Genomic DNA, 17,034 nt, shown 5'->3' with positions numbered 1-17,034 from the left:
CTTAGGTCTGTAATAGTGACATAAGAGAGGGGAACTGACTGAGAAGTGCGATATAGTTGACAGAAAACATCCTTTATAAGTGAGCTTGGTGTAATTTACAATAATTGGCTGTTAAACATTAGTTAAGGCTTTAAAATAGGCCTTAACTTCACATAGGGGCAGTGAGAAAGGGTTATGGAGATACCTGCAAATTTGTGAGGAGGGAGATTCCACTGTCAACAGCTGTCCTGCGGATCAGGTAATTGTCATGGACAAACTTTGTGTTGTTGTTGGGGAGGTTAATTACCAAGTCTATGCTCCCATCTTGTATGAGCCTGAAATAAAACAGGAAAGATGTTTGTGTAAAAATAAAAGCAACAGTAAATCACTTTTTTTTCTTCAATACCCCATCAGTCACATACCTTTGTACTTAGTAGGTAATTTACTACATCTTTAAAGCTAGGTCCAAAGGCATTAAAGCACCTTGAAGCTACCTGCTTAAGATCCTGATCAAGATGTTCAGACTTAAAAGAAAACAGTGTGAGACATAAGCCCAGCAGTGGGTTAAAATATATGAAAAATACAATGAATTCATTGGGCCATATTCCGCTTAACAGAGGACTGTGGTTCAGCTGCAACAAAAAATAGCACAGAAGCAGCTTATGCCAAACTAATCCGTATGATCAGGTTGCCAGATACTGATCAGAATAGTAGAGGTGAGGAAACAGAAGTTAACATTCCTGCAAAGCTAACAAGAGCTGCAGGAATTCTATGCTTCTGAATATCTTAACCCTCTCAGTTTTATTTTTCATTTTAATCAAACAGCATCCCATACAGTGTTTGATTATAATGCATTTACTTACTAGTTATATTTGTTTCACAGCTTTTCTCCAATAAGATAAGGCCATAGGATTCAGAGCTCTCCCGCTTTCTACTTTATTCTTATAGTGGACCCTTGGTATCCACTGGGATTTTGTTCCAGGACCCCCCCATGGATACCGAAATCCATGGATGTTCAAGTCCCACTGTATATAATGGTATAGTAAAATAGTGTCCCTCATTTTTTTAAAAAAAATCAAGGTTTGCTTTTGGCATTTTAAAAATATATATATTTTCAAGATGTGGATAGTTGAGTTCATGCATGCAGAATCCAAGGATAAAGATGACCAACTGTACAATTAACTTGTGAAGTATGTCAGACTGTGAGAAAGTGATTTCCCAAAGTCACCAAGTGAGTTACATAGCTCTATAGACTAGAACATTCATCCCCGAGTCACAGTACTACACTATAAACACTACAACATATTTTGTTGTTGTTATGTGCCTTCAAGTGAACTCTGATTTATGGCAATCCTATCATTGGTTATCTAGTCACGATTATCCAGAGGAGATTTGGCACAGTTTTTCTCTAAAGTGTGACTTGTCCAATGTTACCCAATACGATTCCATGGGCGAGCTGATTCAGGTCTGGTTTCCCAGAGTCCTAGTCCAACATTCAAACCATTAAACCATTCTGCCACTATTCTACATGCAAGATTTTTTTTAAGATAATTTTTCAAAAATTAACAATGGATAATTCTTATGATATTCTAAACACTTCCTTTTAATTAGGATCAGATCACATTAGAGATGTAATGTGAGAAAGAACAATTGCATGTGAGAATGAAGAATTCCCAAAGTTTTTTGCCAAATGGGTGTGAATCTTTTCAGATTTTTTGGGTTTTGCATTTCGGGAGAAAAACAACCATTAAAAAAAGGTAATTTGTAGGAAAACCATTTTTTCATCAGAAGCCCTGAAATGTGAAAACTTTTACAGCATTTAAGCAATGTATCAAGTCACTCTTGCTCTTTGAGGATGACAAAATTTACATGTCTAGAACAGATTACAGTCCCACTTGTTCACATTTGGAAAGAACTGTTTCTGTGTCAAAGGGGATACAAGGTTGACTGTTCTCTCCCACCCAAAGCTACAGAGAAACATACAAGCTGTGATCACCATGTCCTGTGGCTTAGCAATTGCAAAATTTTCCAGCTAGCATTGTCACTGGGAGATTCTGGGAACTATAGACCTTAAAAGAATTTTTTCCAAGATTTGGACTTAGTTCTTTCATTGGTATACTGCTCATACAAGCAAGAGACTTGCCTGAGCAGGCAAGCCAGCCAGCTGGACTATCAGTAAAACTGGATCAAGCACTTCAGACATAAAGCAGAAATCCATTTCCTACTTAAAAATAGGAGAAGGACATCCAAAACTGGACATTCCCAGATGGCCAAGATAGTTCCTTCGCTTTAAATTTGTAGAAACTCTTACTGTCTGATTGGAAGAAGTGTGGAGTCTGCACTTTGCTCTGATGGCCATGCTACTGGAAATACGGGAATGTTGTTGCCACTGAGCCAATTAAAAGTTCCTTCTGTAGCATAAAGCTGTGGAAAAGTAAAAAAAGAAAAAGAAAAAAACAACACAACTTTATTATATAACTGACAAATAATAACACTTTGCATTTAACATTTTTTCTATATGGCTGAACCCAGTTCCAGTTCCTATTGTGTTTTACTAAGAGGAACAGGGATGATAAATCTATGACTATGTTAACTAAAGGTTGTTTGTTAAAACATCTGTACATGGCTTTTAAAACAGAGTCTTGGCAGGTGGCTTCAGTGTTCCAGGCCCAAGGATATATTTCCTTCTCCCCGCTTGGAAAAGATTGTGTCAAGTAACCACACAAAGTAGTGCATGGATTAGGAGCAAATGAATCTCAGTGATTCCTTACCATAGGAATCAACCATAAACCAATAATATTATTCCTCTATTTCTGAGACACCTGAGATGCCAGGAGAAAAGTAATAATTACTGTTACACACAAGGCACTTTTAAATTATGTTAACAGAGTAGGGGTGCAACTCTTTGCTAATTTTGTTCTTCAAGGGAGCAACCATTTTAGTGAGAAACATTTTTAAACCTATTTGCAGTTATGAACTTATTTTTCACAAAATTCACACATGGGGCTTTTTGTGTGTGTGCTGAAAAAAGCATTTTCTGTGAAAGAGAGTTTTCTGCATAAGAAATATTTCCCTGTGCAAAAATATCACATGCAAATTTTGTTCTGAATAAGTTCCCCACTGTGAAGATCTTCATCAACCCTTCTCCAAAGGGTTTCCTGATGATTGAGACACAGTTTTTAACCATTTTCCACATATTTTTTTAAAATCGTCTTTAAATCCTCAAAATGGAGCCTTTTCTCCCTTAAAAAATCTACCTTCTGCCTGGATCCAGTCTTTGGATGTCCATCTGTCACCCTGTTTGAAGAGGTTTGCTTCTTCCTCACCAGCATCAAGAGGTTTCTTCCCCACCACCACCACTACAGCCCTCTAACCTTCCAGTCTCTGAAACTACTGAGTACTTCCCTGAAAGTGTCTCTAAAAATGGAACAAGTGTGCATTTAAGTATACTGACCTTTTGAAAGTATGAAACTCTAAATACCAGCAGCAAGTAGGAGCTGCACATAGCTGAACTTAGGAACACTTTATATTTGGCCTTCAGCTCTTGTCTATACACATGGTGCTAATGTTCTAAAGTAATTTCTCTCCCCCCCCCCCCCAAAAAAAAAGAGAGACTGAAAGTAGATGCTGCAACAGCATGTATCTCTACCCTGTGAATGCTATTCCTTCCTCTATTCACATCAAATACTAAACTAGAAAGAATGGATTTTTTAGGGCTGAGGGCCAAAAATTCAAAATACAGTGATATACTTATGTTTATTCAGGATTTACTGAAAACAGAAAGAGATATGGGCTCTTTCTTTTAGTGATGTGATCTTTCAAGTAACTTATTTCAGTGTTAGTAAATTAGGCTTTGCATGGCATCTCACTGGTAAAAGATACATTACAAAGCAGCACATATCCATCTTCCCTTTCTTGTCTTGTCTCCCTCCTTATTTTGAGGCTGGTCTCTTCAATGAGCATGGAACAGCTTTCATGCCTAAAGCAACAAACCTTAAAACCTTGACTATGGAGCTGCTGTGCTTCTTCTAGGAATTTGGGACGGAAGGAATTCTGAAAGAAAAATGGAAAAGTATTAGTCTGAAAGCCAAGGGCTGTACAGCAATATCCCTTTTCCACCAACATGACAATGTTTGCAGAGTTGAGAGGCACAAGATCTCAGCTATTATAGTGGGGCATGTAGTAAAGCTCTGTGTTAGTCTTGGACATCTCACTCTTCTTAAAAGTGAATCCCATAGAAAGCTGTAAAGGGCATGAGCTTTATTGTAGTTGGCAAGTTATTGTAGATTAACAAGCTTCAAAGGCATTGTTTGCCATGAAACTAAAGTCCATATCTTGCCAATAAGCTGGATTCCCCAGGGTTTTAACAAAGTGCACTGCTTTCCAGAGTTATATAGCCTGAGAGAGTGGATTCTTGAACTATGATATGTCCAGTTCATCAATTAGAGGCCAAAATTTGTGATCAGAGTAAATTATATTATTTCGACAAATTTCCATAAATATACATTCCCAAACATTTGGCAGAATTTATAATTTTACACTAAATATATTTGTGGGGGGAGGGATGGCCAAGGGCTTGGGGAAATAATGGGAGAGGGAGAAAGATTTTAAAATCTTTAAATCTCCAAAATGGAGCCTTTTCTCCCTACAAATTCACCTCTCCATAAGGGGAGGGACATAATAAGAACTGAATTGTAGTAAGTTAAACCCCACATTTTAGCTCTCAAACATCTGACACATTTGAAACTAGAAGCTTACTTTAAAAATGAAAATTGAAAACCCAAGGAGAGTGGAAAATGAACTAACTTCTGAACTCAAAGTTGCAATATAGGCAGATTCCTAGAAGCATCTATAGATAATAAGATCATCTAAAAGATTTCACCTTCAGGAAATGTGCAAAGTTCACAGTGTTCCAAAGTCAAAGACAGGAAAGTAAAAGGGAAACAGAGAGGGTTGCCCTCTCCCCTGGAGCACTTTTCAAGGCTGCAGTTTGATTGAGGTCAGAAGTGGAAATCCAAAGCCAGTTTGTAACTCTCCATATGCTGTATTATAGTCAGTATTCCCCTAAGGCAGCAGAGACAGATGGGCACAGAATGGCTAAGGAGAGTGCTTGGGATGGGACAACATAGGTGCAAGACCTGTGATCAAATGAAGGGTTGCCAAGAGTGGACTCTTTCCACAACAAACCTCCATTTAGAGAACCAACCATGGCAGTAAAATGTGACATGCAAAACATTATTATTATTATTATTATTATTATTATTATTATTATTATTAACCTTTATTTATATAGCGCTGTAAATTTACACAACGCTGTACATACAATCTTTTAGTTAGACAGTTCCCTGCCCTCAGGCTTACAATCTAAGAAACATAAGTATTACTACTGTGTAATTAGGTCTCCTTCATCAGATGCATGGAGTGAAGTGCCTAGGAACAGACCTTTAATAACTGTGAACGAACTGGTTGTATGTGTGAATAGCAATAGAAATGCAAGTGGGTATGGTGGTGAGGTGACAAGTTTGGTTGGGGGACAAAGGCAGGAGGAAAGATGATGCCTAAAGCCAGGGTAATTAGATAACCATATGAATGGTGGAGGGAACTAATGTAGCGTAGTGTGATGATAGCTGGGAACCAGAAAAGAGATGTAATAAACTGGCCAAAAGAGCCACATCATGAGGCTAGGTATTTAATGTTACACTATGTGTAGTATGCCAAGAAACCATTGTCTCTGGACAGGAATCTGGAGATATATTTTCCAATTCTTTTGTTTCTCTTTGTTTCTCTTTCCATTCATCCTTTGTAGTTTTTTGATTGATTGATTGATTGATTGATTGATTGATTGATTGAGGACTCCTGTTCTTAGGTGCAAGATGGTATGTCCAGGAAGACTGCAATGTTCTGCAACTGCTTTTTGTGATTTCCCATTCATAAAGTCTGATTTATGTCCAGTTATCCTCTGGTGCAGAGGCTGACCTGTTTGCTGAATGTAAAGTACTGAAAGGCATTGTTGATAGAGGCTGACATATGTCACATTAGAGGATGAGCAATTGAAAGTACCTTTGTTATGGTGGCTGATGTGATTAGGTCTTGTGATGGCATTTCCCAAGTATAGTGGGCCTTTGTTATTCATTGGAGTTTGGTTCCAGTACCTCCATGGATACCAAAATCCATGGATGCACAAGTCCCATTATATACAAAATGGTGTTCCTTATATAAAATGGAAAAATCACAGTTTGCTTTGTGGAATTTGAGTTTGTTTGTTTGTTTGTTTTGGAGGGGGATATTTTCAATCCATGGATGGTGAAATTTGTGGGTGCATAATCAGTGGATATGGAGGGTCAACTGTAGATGTATGGGCAGAGTTGGCATCTGGGGTTGCAGCAAGTTCATGTACCAGTCTCCTCATCCATGTTGTGTGTCCTCCTGTAGGTAAACAACTGTTTGAGTTTGGGAGGCTGTCTGTAGGCAAGTAAAGCTTTGTCACCAAGAGCCATTGAGAGGGCTGCATTATTTCCAGAATGGCTTGTAATTCATTGATATGTTTGAGTGGTCTCAGTTGGAACCTGTACATGACAACTAATGGGGTTCTGCCATTTCCTGTCTTTAGTCTGTTCTATAAAAGATTAGTCCTGGGTACATGCTTACCTTGTTGATTTGTGTGTGTGTGTGTGTGTGTGGGTGTGTGTGGCAGGTATCAGCTTGAGGAATGCTTGTAATTCCATGACTTTAGCAACCCTTTATTGTGGGTTTGATTAGATATGATTATATCAGAGGGCTTGGTTGTAAACTATTGATTTGTTAATGTGTTCAGGGTAGAAATTGGAGGTGTTTAAGTATGTGTGGATGTCAGTCGGTTTGTGTTATAGTGTGGTGCTTAGATGTCTATTGTGCAGCTGTACAGTGGTGTCCAGAAATTGAACTTGTTCTGTTGATAGTTCCATGGTAAGATGGAAATTCTATTGGAATGTCTTGAGCAGGTCCTCTCCATCAGTCCAAATTATGAACATGGGAGGTTTCTGGATTTCCACTGATATGCACACATACAACCAGCTCATTCATAACTGTTAAAGGTCTGTTCCTAATCACTTCACTCCATGCATATGATGAAATAGACTTACGTTTACAAAAGCTTATGCTACCAATTTATTTATCTTAGTCTTAAAGGTGCTACAAGAACCCTTTGCACACTGATCCAGATTAACATGGCTATGTCTTTGAATTCTACTGTGTTATTGTATAAACCAGTTTTGATCCAGTGAATTAATCCTGCAAACTGTCTTTGCTATACTACACCAAATTTAGCAATGGTTAAATTTGAAAGCAGCCGACAATTGACCTTCAACTGAAAAGAATTTCCACATTTTAGTCTATATGGCTTTTGACAAGTTAGGAGTCAGGATTTCACAAAGCCATTTATTTTCCTAGTGCGAGGCGTGGATTCTCTGATCCTAATAGAGGTCACATTGAAAACCCCTAAAGGGTAGAGTAAGGACTAGTGATGGAAAAATGAGTCAAGCCATAGCTTCAGGGTCCGCAGAAACTGGCAAGAACTCAATGGAAAGCCACTTCTGTTCTCTATACTGAGTGGAAAATACAAATATCCAACATGACATGAGCGAGTTTGCAGCTTCTTAGCTATGGAATCACTCTGCCTTCTGGTCAGGGGTGTTGGCTTTCACAATAGTATTATAAACTTCTATCAAACATGTATTGAACATTTGTGACACATAAAACAGGCTCTCCTCGAAAAGAAATTACAGTTGTCAACCTTCATCTACACGGCCCCCGATGTAAAAGCTGATTGAAAGTACCTGTACAAGAAATTGCTTGCTACTGAAAAGTAAAATACAAGCTTGCCTATTTGTTGTGCACTTTCAGGAGTCAGTTTCAAAAAAGATTTTCTCATTTCCTTCAACATGTTTTTCATAGTATTGTATAATTAACCTCTGAATATAGATTCAGGTCCCTCTGTTTATTTTGATTTTTAAGGCGCTTCAACTCATGGGATTCATTCAGTTAATATTAAAAGTTCCACTGGCTTTTTCAACCAGTTGTATTTGTTAAAACATTGCCTAATACAGGACATGAAGGTATTTTTGCCTCTGGTAGAATATGCGATAAATCCTCATGCAAACTATGGTGCGTTATAGACGGGCCCATGAGGCGCCGTCATCGCGCCGTGATTATGAGCGAGGGGCGGCGCTTCCGGACACGCCTTGCCCCTCACGCGTAATCCATACGTCAAAATGGCGCCGCCCTATACAGATGGGCGCCGCCATCTTGATGTAGCGGACACTCTGCGTCTGCACGTCCAAACCCAGAAAAGACGTTGCGAGTGCACGCTTTGGCACTTGCGACGTCTCTTCTGGGTTGCCGGAAGGAGCGCAATTCTCGCGCTCCTTTTTTGCAGCGCGGAGGAGTCGCACGGTTTGGCTGCTGCGGCTCCTCCGCGCTGCAACCGGCAGCGGCCTGAGACCTCCCCTTTTGGGCCGTCTGTAACGGGCCTTTAACAGTAAAATAAACCGAATTCAGACATAGCTATGTGAGTGGCTGTACAAACAGCACTGAAGGGGCGGTCTCCAGCCTCCCCTTCTTCAGCCATGGCAGCCTCATGCCACAGCCTCGATCCAGCCTTTTGAGGGCACCATAGCCACAGTGGCACGGCTATATGGTACTCCTTCAGCATTGCATCATCTGGATGCAGTGCCAGAAGCGTGCCATGATGCCACGTGCCATCTGGAGCAGCACGCGGCATCAGGGTGCCCTGGAGGTGGAGTCGGGCATGAGTTGTCAGGACGCTACACCCCAACTCTGCCCCCAGGCCAGCCTTTCAGGCTGGTCTGGACAGGGCCTTAGTCTGGATGCAAAGGGATCTCGTAGCACCTTTCAGAGGCAAAAGACCTCTTCTGCTCAGTTTGTCTCAAAGGTTCTACAAGATGCCTTTGCATACTAGCAGTGAAAATAATTATTATTCTACACATAGAAGAAATCAGATTAACCAATAAAGCTACCTGTGTGAATTTCTAACTCTCTCAGTTTCATTTAACCCTGCAGTGGTTTTAGCAAAGACAAAGAAACTAGCTATGTGTTAGAAGATTGATTCATGAATGGGTTTCTGGACAGAATTGTCTTCTTCTAAAAGCTGTAGCTGTGGCCCCATCTTATACCTAAATGCTTATCTTCCAAGATCAGATGGGATCTGGTGCCTTTGGGGTATTTAGGCACCTAATCTAAATTAGCACTTCAACAGGCAGCTTCTTTTAGAATAATATTATACTGAGAAATGATTTCTAACAATGGAGTCTTCAGCAGCCATGGTTTGTTTTTGTTTTGTTTTTTATTTAGCAGCCTATAGAAAATTGGGAAAACAAGTGTGCATTCAACAATGAATTCTGCATAGGGCTGGCTCTAGGTATTTGGCCACCCTAGGCAAGAAATATTTTGGCACCCTTGTCACCCCTCGTAATTATTTTCACCCCTTGATTTCTGCTGTTTCGTTTGTTAAAGCTAAACATGACATAACACTTAGGTTCCAATCTCTCGTCATAGTACTGAGAATTAGTCAAAATGCCAATTAGTTTTTTTACAGGTTAAAACTTTTTTATTGCTGTGACATTTGGCGACTGGCGTTCCGTGTTGTGGCACCAAGGGTAAGGCGGGTGGGTGGCAAGAGGAGAGGGGGCTATTGACCTTGAGGTTACATTCAAGGCGCATGCAGAGGGCAGATGATGTACCATGTGGGCCTACCACGGACACAGGGGTGTGTGAAAATTTATGTTTTGGCCATTGTACAAAGAAACCGTCATACGGTAACTTGCTTTTACATCACTTACTGTAATGAGTTTTCACTTTAATATTGTTTAATTACGCAAACAATTATACAAAGAAAGCCACGAAGCTGACCCTAAATTTTGCCACACTAGGCGGCTGCCTTGTTCACCAATATGGATGAGCTGGCCCTGATTCTGCAACTTAATTAGGACAGTATCTCCCTAAACAAACCAGTCCAAATTTTAAGATCTTTAGGGTAGGGCTTTTTCTCAGTCCCATGACCATCATAAGCACAATTGATGTGTGCATGGGAGAGAGTCCTCTTAGGTCCAAAACACACTGCAGAAATAATCCAGTTTGTGACTGCTTTAACTGCCCTGGCTCAGTGCTAGAGATTCCTGAGAGCTGTAGTTTTGTGAAACATTTAGCTTTCTCTGGCAGAGAATTCTGGGGCCACAATGAACTACAATTCCTAGGAATCCCTAGCTCTGAGCCAAAGCAGTTAAGGCAATCTCAAACTGGTTTATTGTTAAAGTGGTCTCAAAGTGGATTATTTCTGCAGTGTGTTTTGGACCTTAGTAGTTGATTTTAAGTTGTAAAAGTTCAGTTGGCCACCTCTCTGCTGTCTTACTCTATCTGTCAGCAGGCAAAGGCCTTTTTATTTAGATAGGCCATTGGTGCTTAAAGCAGAAGGAGTTTGGGATGTGATGTGCTGTACGTTTATCTTCCTGTTTTATAAATATGTTTTAAATGTATTTTAAACTATTTTAACTATGCATTTTTATACAGAGATGTCTGTTTAATTGGGTTTTAATGTGAAAATTATTTTTAGTTGCTTTTTAAAAAATCTATATTGTGAGCTGCCCTGAGTCCCATATTAGAAAAAACTGGGATATGACATACATAAAAAAATAATCAAATAAACTTTTATTTAAAAAAATAACACATGAAAGGACAGTTCCTACAATGTATTATACAGGAGAGTATATGGGTATACCAGGAGTGGATCTATATGGTAGAAATAATGAAGTTTAACACTGCTTTAACTGCCATGGCTCCATCCTACTGAATCCTGGGATTGGTAATTTTGTGAAGCACCAGCACTCTTTGGCAGAGAAGTCTAAAGACGTAAAACTACAAAGATTCCATAGGATGGAATATAGCACTTAAATTGGTGTCAATCTGCATTATTTCTACAGTGAAGATGCACCGCCAGACAACATGTATGCAGCAGTCTTCCTGGTGAGAGATGCAGGAGTAATTTCATATTATCTGGAAGTCTCTGATAGATTCCATGTTTAGGCTAGCATGTGAGCAATTTACAGGTAGGACTATTTAATATGAACTTGGTTTACATTCAGGTTAGTATATTTAAACATAACAGCCATGTAAACTGTTATGTTTACACGGCTGTTTCCTTCAGAGGAAAACAACAGTTAAAAAAAGCCACAATGAAGTTCCCACCACTCAGGAGAGAAAGAGCATGTGCCAAAGGTGCAGATTAAGACCAGATCTCACAGCTCTGGGCATAAGGTTATGAAGAAGCTGGTCTCAATTAGCCAGGCTATAAAAATAAAGCACTCCTTGAATGCTCTTGGAGTTTTGTGATGCTCAGCATTTCTGCACCACAGATGTAAGACAGATGCATTTCTTCCAACAATCATTACAGAATAGCCCAATCAGGAAAGCACATGAAAAGAGCTATTCAGCTAATATTGTTTAATAAAAAAAAAATGCAAAGTTCCAGTCAGAGTCTGGAACTAAGCATCCTAAATCTTCCTCCACACCCACCTCACTGAAACAGAATCATTCAAACTTTCTGTTGTAAATTAAGACGGCTTAGTAACATAGTGAGACATCCTAATAAATGCAGGGTGCCATCCAGGTTTAGTTGAACTAGATGTTCAAACGTATAGGGAAATGTGCAGGTGTGAGTCATTTGATTTTGTACTGAATAAGCATTTCCATATATACACTCCCTCCAATATTACTGTGCCTGACATAGCAAAGAAAGGAGTCTTTCCCTTCCATTGGGTCTTGTATGCCACATGTTCTTACGGAAGGATCCACATTGCCACATCCAGCTATCCTAAATAATGTGCTTTGGGGTGTGATTAGGCAAGAAGAGGAGGAGGAAAGAAGCCTCATTAACTTACAGGAGGCCAAAAACAGAAAAAGGGAATAGACACCCATTCAGCTGACCAAGGTGCTCTTCTTTTCATAAGCGCTACAGAACTGTTCATTTCCCTTTTAAAACATGCCCAAATTATGTTATTTTAAGAAGGAGCAAACTGCATTTTGCTCAAAGTAGGATTCCACCAACTCTTCCTCAGCTCCAGCCAACCATAAACACCACTATGCAACCAAATTTCTGAAACCAAAAAGGAAAGCTGAATCAAACTGTATTTTTTTGTGTGTGGGGGGGGGGGGGGTTGAATCTTTGAGTTAATAATGCAGTTGGCCTCACACGTTGACACTTATTTCCACCTCTCATGACCTGCTGACTCTTCAAGACCTATTCTTTCAGCATGGAAGGCTGATGTGGTGCTCATTAATCATCAGTCAGGGATTATCCAAAAGGGCATGCAATTTGACTGGGCATCTACTTGGAGCAGGTCAAGCATAGCCCCTTCATAATGATTTGTATACCACTATCTTATATGAATAGCATCATCTGCTCAACAGAGCACACTGTAAGGTATGGTGGCTACAGTTAGGGCAAAAGAGGCATCTACTGTATGAATTTCTGACCCCCTGTAAAGTGTTGAGTGACCCCACTGTGAAGTAGAGCGACACAAGTATGCAAAGCTGCTTTGCCACAGAGTGAGAAACATCAGTCTGTATCAAAGACAGGCTGCAGTATAATTCATGAACACTGGCATGGGCTGTGGGAGAGAATTTGAGTCCCTCCCGAAATATTTTGGATTAGAACTCACTTCAACACTGATCATTGGCCCTGCTCATCGGGGATGATGGGAGTTGTATTCCAACATCGAGAAGGCCACGGGGTTCAAATCCGTGATTTTTTTAAACGGTGACACAAGGAATTATTAAATCTCTTCCTCATATGATTCTCCTCATATGGGGAGAAAATGGCTTTCAAGCCAATTTAAATCTGTAACGTAGACCCTCTCATTGAGTAGCCACAGATCATCTGTGGAATCATCATGAGTGAGTTGGGGTTACAGTTTAAATTTCTCCCCCTCCTCTGGCCTTTTATGCACTACAAACTGTTGTAGGAGGGACAAACAAAGGGATAGCAGCATGGCTTATTGATTTGCATGATTTAGTAGTAGAATCTGAGTATTATCAATTAGCTTCTGGGCATGCTTGAGAGGGCTTTTTTTTAATGTTTGCATTTCGCCAAGGTCTGTTCCTGTTGCTGATGCTTGTGGGCCCAATTCCCACATCCTGTCTCGGTGTCTATAATAATCATTCACAAACTGGGAAGTCAGTATTGTTTTTAATTATTTTCTTATTGACTTTATGCAAGGCGTTAGCTTATTACAAGCACAGCAGGGGGGTTGCAAAAGGCCATCAATTGTTTTTATGAGACCCCTAGCATTTTCCAATCTCAGATGTAGTGACTGATCATTTGGGAAACAGACATGCAGGCCTTGAGGAGATTTATGAGCATAGCACACTTCTGTATCTCCTGCAGCTTGTAATTACCCCGAGGCAGGGAAGAAGCATTGCAGTGAAAGAGGGAGGGAGGATCTCCTTCCATCAGTGGAGAAGCAGCTACTTTTGTTGTCCTGAATTGCACACTGTCAGGCATGGCTTAAAACTACAAATGCTTCAAGATATTCTTTATGATGGACTGAAGTACAATTTTGATTGTCAAAAAATGATGGACATGTGGTATTGCTTTTCGTGTCATGGGATACAAACTGTGGAGAATCCGTTGCATAGTTCAGGACTACTCAGTGCAATCTCCTAAAGCCAGGGAGGGCAAAAGCATCCCTCCAGATTTTTGGGGGGCTGCATCTCCCTCACTCCCAGCCTCTGCAGTCAGTGGTAAAGAATGCTGAAAGCTGTGAGCTAGCAATACGCTGCAAATACAAAATTTGGGTATCCTGCAGCCCATCTTGTTGGCTGGTACATCTTGTCTTAATTAGTTGTCTGAGGTCTCAGGCAGAGAACTTAACTCTGCTCTCCCAGCATCCTTTAACTTTGACATTTGTGCATAAGGACTCAAAGAATCATAGAGTTGGAAGAGACCACAAGGGCCATCCAGTCCAACCCCCTGCCATGCTGAAACTCTCAATAAAAGCATCCCCAACAGCTGGCCATCCAGCCTCTGTTTGAAGACCTCTAAGGAAGGAGACTCCACTACACTCCGAGGGAGTTTGTTCCACTGTCGAACAGCCCTTACTGTCAGGAAGTTCCTCCTAATGTTGAGGTGGAATCTCTTTTCCTATAGCTTGCATCCATTGCTCCAGGTCCTAGTCTCTGGAGCAGCAGTAAACAAACTCTGGGGGCTTGCACATTCAAACCATAAGTTATATTCATGGAGCACAGGGAATCCACATAGTAGAGATGCTTGTGAATTTTATCCAGCCCACATTTTAAAGTCAACTGACTGAATTCATACTTCCCAGATTAATATGCAGATCAGAACCCTTTTCTGAATTTTGCAATAGCATGTTCCAAATACAGATGTGCTGGCTGATCAAAAAGTGTCCACATGCATAGTAAAAATGCACATAGTATGATTCATTAGATCATGCAAAAAGCATATATTGTCAAAAATGTGTTAGAAACAAAGCAATTTTGTGCAATTTAGAAAGAAAAACATCATAGATTAATTTAGAACTAATATGGAATAGATTTATGAATCTCAATATGCAAGGATGACCTGGTCTAGCTAGTGGCTTCATCTGTCCATCCCAGCTACTATACTGCCTGACATGTCTTTGTTCTACTGTCAAAGCTATTGCAGCTCACCTGGACTCCAAGCAAAATTCCTTTCTGTGGCAATTTAAATCCTGTAGAGAGCATTGCCTTCAGGAAGGCAGAATGGATATTTTCTCCAAAGCAGGCAACCTGGACAGGGGACAAAACATAGAAATAAGGGGAGGGGGTTAAAGGCAAAAAAAGAAAATGAGGTAAAAATAGATTCACATTTAAAGAAAAGGAAAGAATTTTTGTGTGTGCGTAAGGAGCCTCTGTCTCTGCAGCTCTTGTCTTGAACCAGCAGGGAAATGGCAGATCAGCACAGACAAATCTTATATTTTAATTAAGCAATAATGAAGGAATAAGCAATGCTTTACTCTCAAATAGCACACCATGGAGCAACATAAACGGATCCTGCTATGAATTATGTGGATGCCAAACACAGCTTCTGGTTCACACAGTATGCATGTGTTCTACAAAATGCTCATAATACTTAATGTTTAAATAACAGCAAGAGTTATAAATGCTTCCCTGGGCCCATAAATGAATGGTTCAGTTTGCCACAGGAATGCACAGTTGCTTAGCTTAGCATGAGTATCTAGGCATTTCCAAGCACCTCAGAGACCACTCAGGGTATTTAAGCACACACATTTGAATGCAAAACACAGAGAGGAAAAATTGGAGGTCAAGAAATATGATATACAGTAGCTATAGGCCAGCATGGCTAGAGGGATTGAGAGGGGAAGTCCAAAACCGTAACTTTTCAAAGCTCTCATTCTGCAGATGGCTTACTTAGCCAGACTATCCTGATACAGACAGGCCAAAATAAAGCTGCTTCGAGTCATTTTGAGGTATGTTGTTTAAAGGATACATGTGTCCTAAGAGTCCAGAAGATGCACCAAAGCCACGATCCAGTCCTAAGGACTGGAGTGCAGCTTTGGTGCAGCTTCCAAACTCTTAGGATGCATGCATCATTGAAACACAATACCTCCAAAGTGACCTGAAGCAGCTTTATTTTGGCCTATCTGTATAGGGCCTATGTTAGAACAAGACTGGAGCTGTAAGGAAGTTGGGGTGGCATATACCTCAACCTAGAATAGGTCCCCATGAAGTCCTACTATGCTACACTGAGCCATATAAGATTGCAATCTCTGTGTGTTCCGATAACTGCTTGGCAAAATAAAGTTCAACAGGTTCAGCTTTCTCTGTCAAAACATACCACAATAGCAACAATGGTAGTGTTGTTAATGTATTTCTTTATCACAGTGTGATTAAAGAAAGAGCTGCACTATCTAAAACAGCCAATAATTAAGCAGTTATTTTATACCCAGAATCCTGGGAGGGGGCTGCATGGAATTGAATGGGACATACTTCTAACCAGATATACATGGGACTGGACTGTTACAGAGCTGCTATGTGAAATAATGTAGAAGCATTTGACAAACCTTCTTGGCACATCTCCACGTTAATTGTCCTACCAATACTATTTCTTGTTCGCCTTTCCTCAGAGAGTGAATAGTCCTGAGCAACATTTGGAAGAGAGGCAAGTAGGGTCCTTTGTGCTCTTGGTAACTGGTGGCACAGTGATTAAATGCCAGTACTGCAGCCACAAGGTTGTGAATTTGATCCCAGGGCTCCAAGGTTGACTGAGCCTTCCATCTTTTTGTAGGTTGGTAAAATGAGTACCCAGCTTGTTGGGGGCAATTGGCTTACAGGTTGTAAACCACTTAGAGAGTGCTGAGTTCACTATTAAGCAGTATAGAAATGTAAATGCTAATGCTAATGCTATTGCTGTTAACCAGTTTGTTAACAGCAAGCCCATGGAAGGCTGCAAAGAGTGAGATATTTTACAAAGAAGCTCAATATGGATATAATGTATATTCAGGCAGCCTCAATATAATTGGCTCATATGATCAAATTATGTCCTATGTATCTTTCTAAGCAGGAAGGCGCATGTGGCAAAGGGAAAATATCATTCCAAAAATATAATGTACAGTACCATTAAAGACAATCATACCAGCAGCTGAAAATTCATATTGAAACCAAGAGTAATCTACATTTTTGCTATATAGTTATAGTGTATTCACCTTCACAAGAAGTTCTGGGTGCATTTAAAATACATTTGTAGAATAAGTGACTATTTTACTGGGAGAGTTATTGTCCTCTATTCACTGGTAAGAAAGACCTTCACAACTCTCCTGTTTTATGGCAATTGTGAATATGGATCTTTGTAACTCATAAAAGTTAATAATCTCCCCTTTATGACTAAAATATTCTTTCTTCCATCTAACACTTAGAAAACTAATCCTTGTCCCTTGGCTAAACTACAGGTTTTTTTTCCTGTTTCTCGTGAAGTCATCTCCCTTCAGAAAATTAGAAGGATGA

The 17,034-nt window shown here is 40.0% G+C and overlaps 1 protein-coding gene across 6 annotated transcripts in view; it reads right to left on the bottom strand.

The window, feature by feature from the left end:
• CPS1 (carbamoyl-phosphate synthase 1) overlaps window positions 1–17,034 on the bottom strand; it is a 189,272-nt gene that overhangs the window by 5,470 nt on the left and 166,768 nt on the right. For all 6 annotated transcript variants that reach the window (XM_042446998.1, XM_042446996.1, XM_042446994.1 and 3 more), the window contains 4 exons: window positions 14,701–14,799; window positions 3,973–4,032; window positions 2,291–2,403; window positions 185–314 (listed from right to left, as the gene is read on the bottom strand). In XM_042446998.1, coding sequence (XP_042302932.1) covers window positions 185–314; window positions 2,291–2,403; window positions 3,973–4,032; window positions 14,701–14,799 — 402 coding nt within the window. The remainder of the gene's footprint in view (window positions 1–184; window positions 315–2,290; window positions 2,404–3,972; window positions 4,033–14,700; window positions 14,800–17,034) is intronic.

Source organism: Sceloporus undulatus, chromosome 1, assembly GCF_019175285.1.
Source record: "Sceloporus undulatus isolate JIND9_A2432 ecotype Alabama chromosome 1, SceUnd_v1.1, whole genome shotgun sequence".
Classification (NCBI taxonomy): Eukaryota; Metazoa; Chordata; class Lepidosauria; order Squamata; family Phrynosomatidae; genus Sceloporus; species Sceloporus undulatus.
This window is presented reverse-complemented; position numbering and strand designations above follow the sequence as displayed.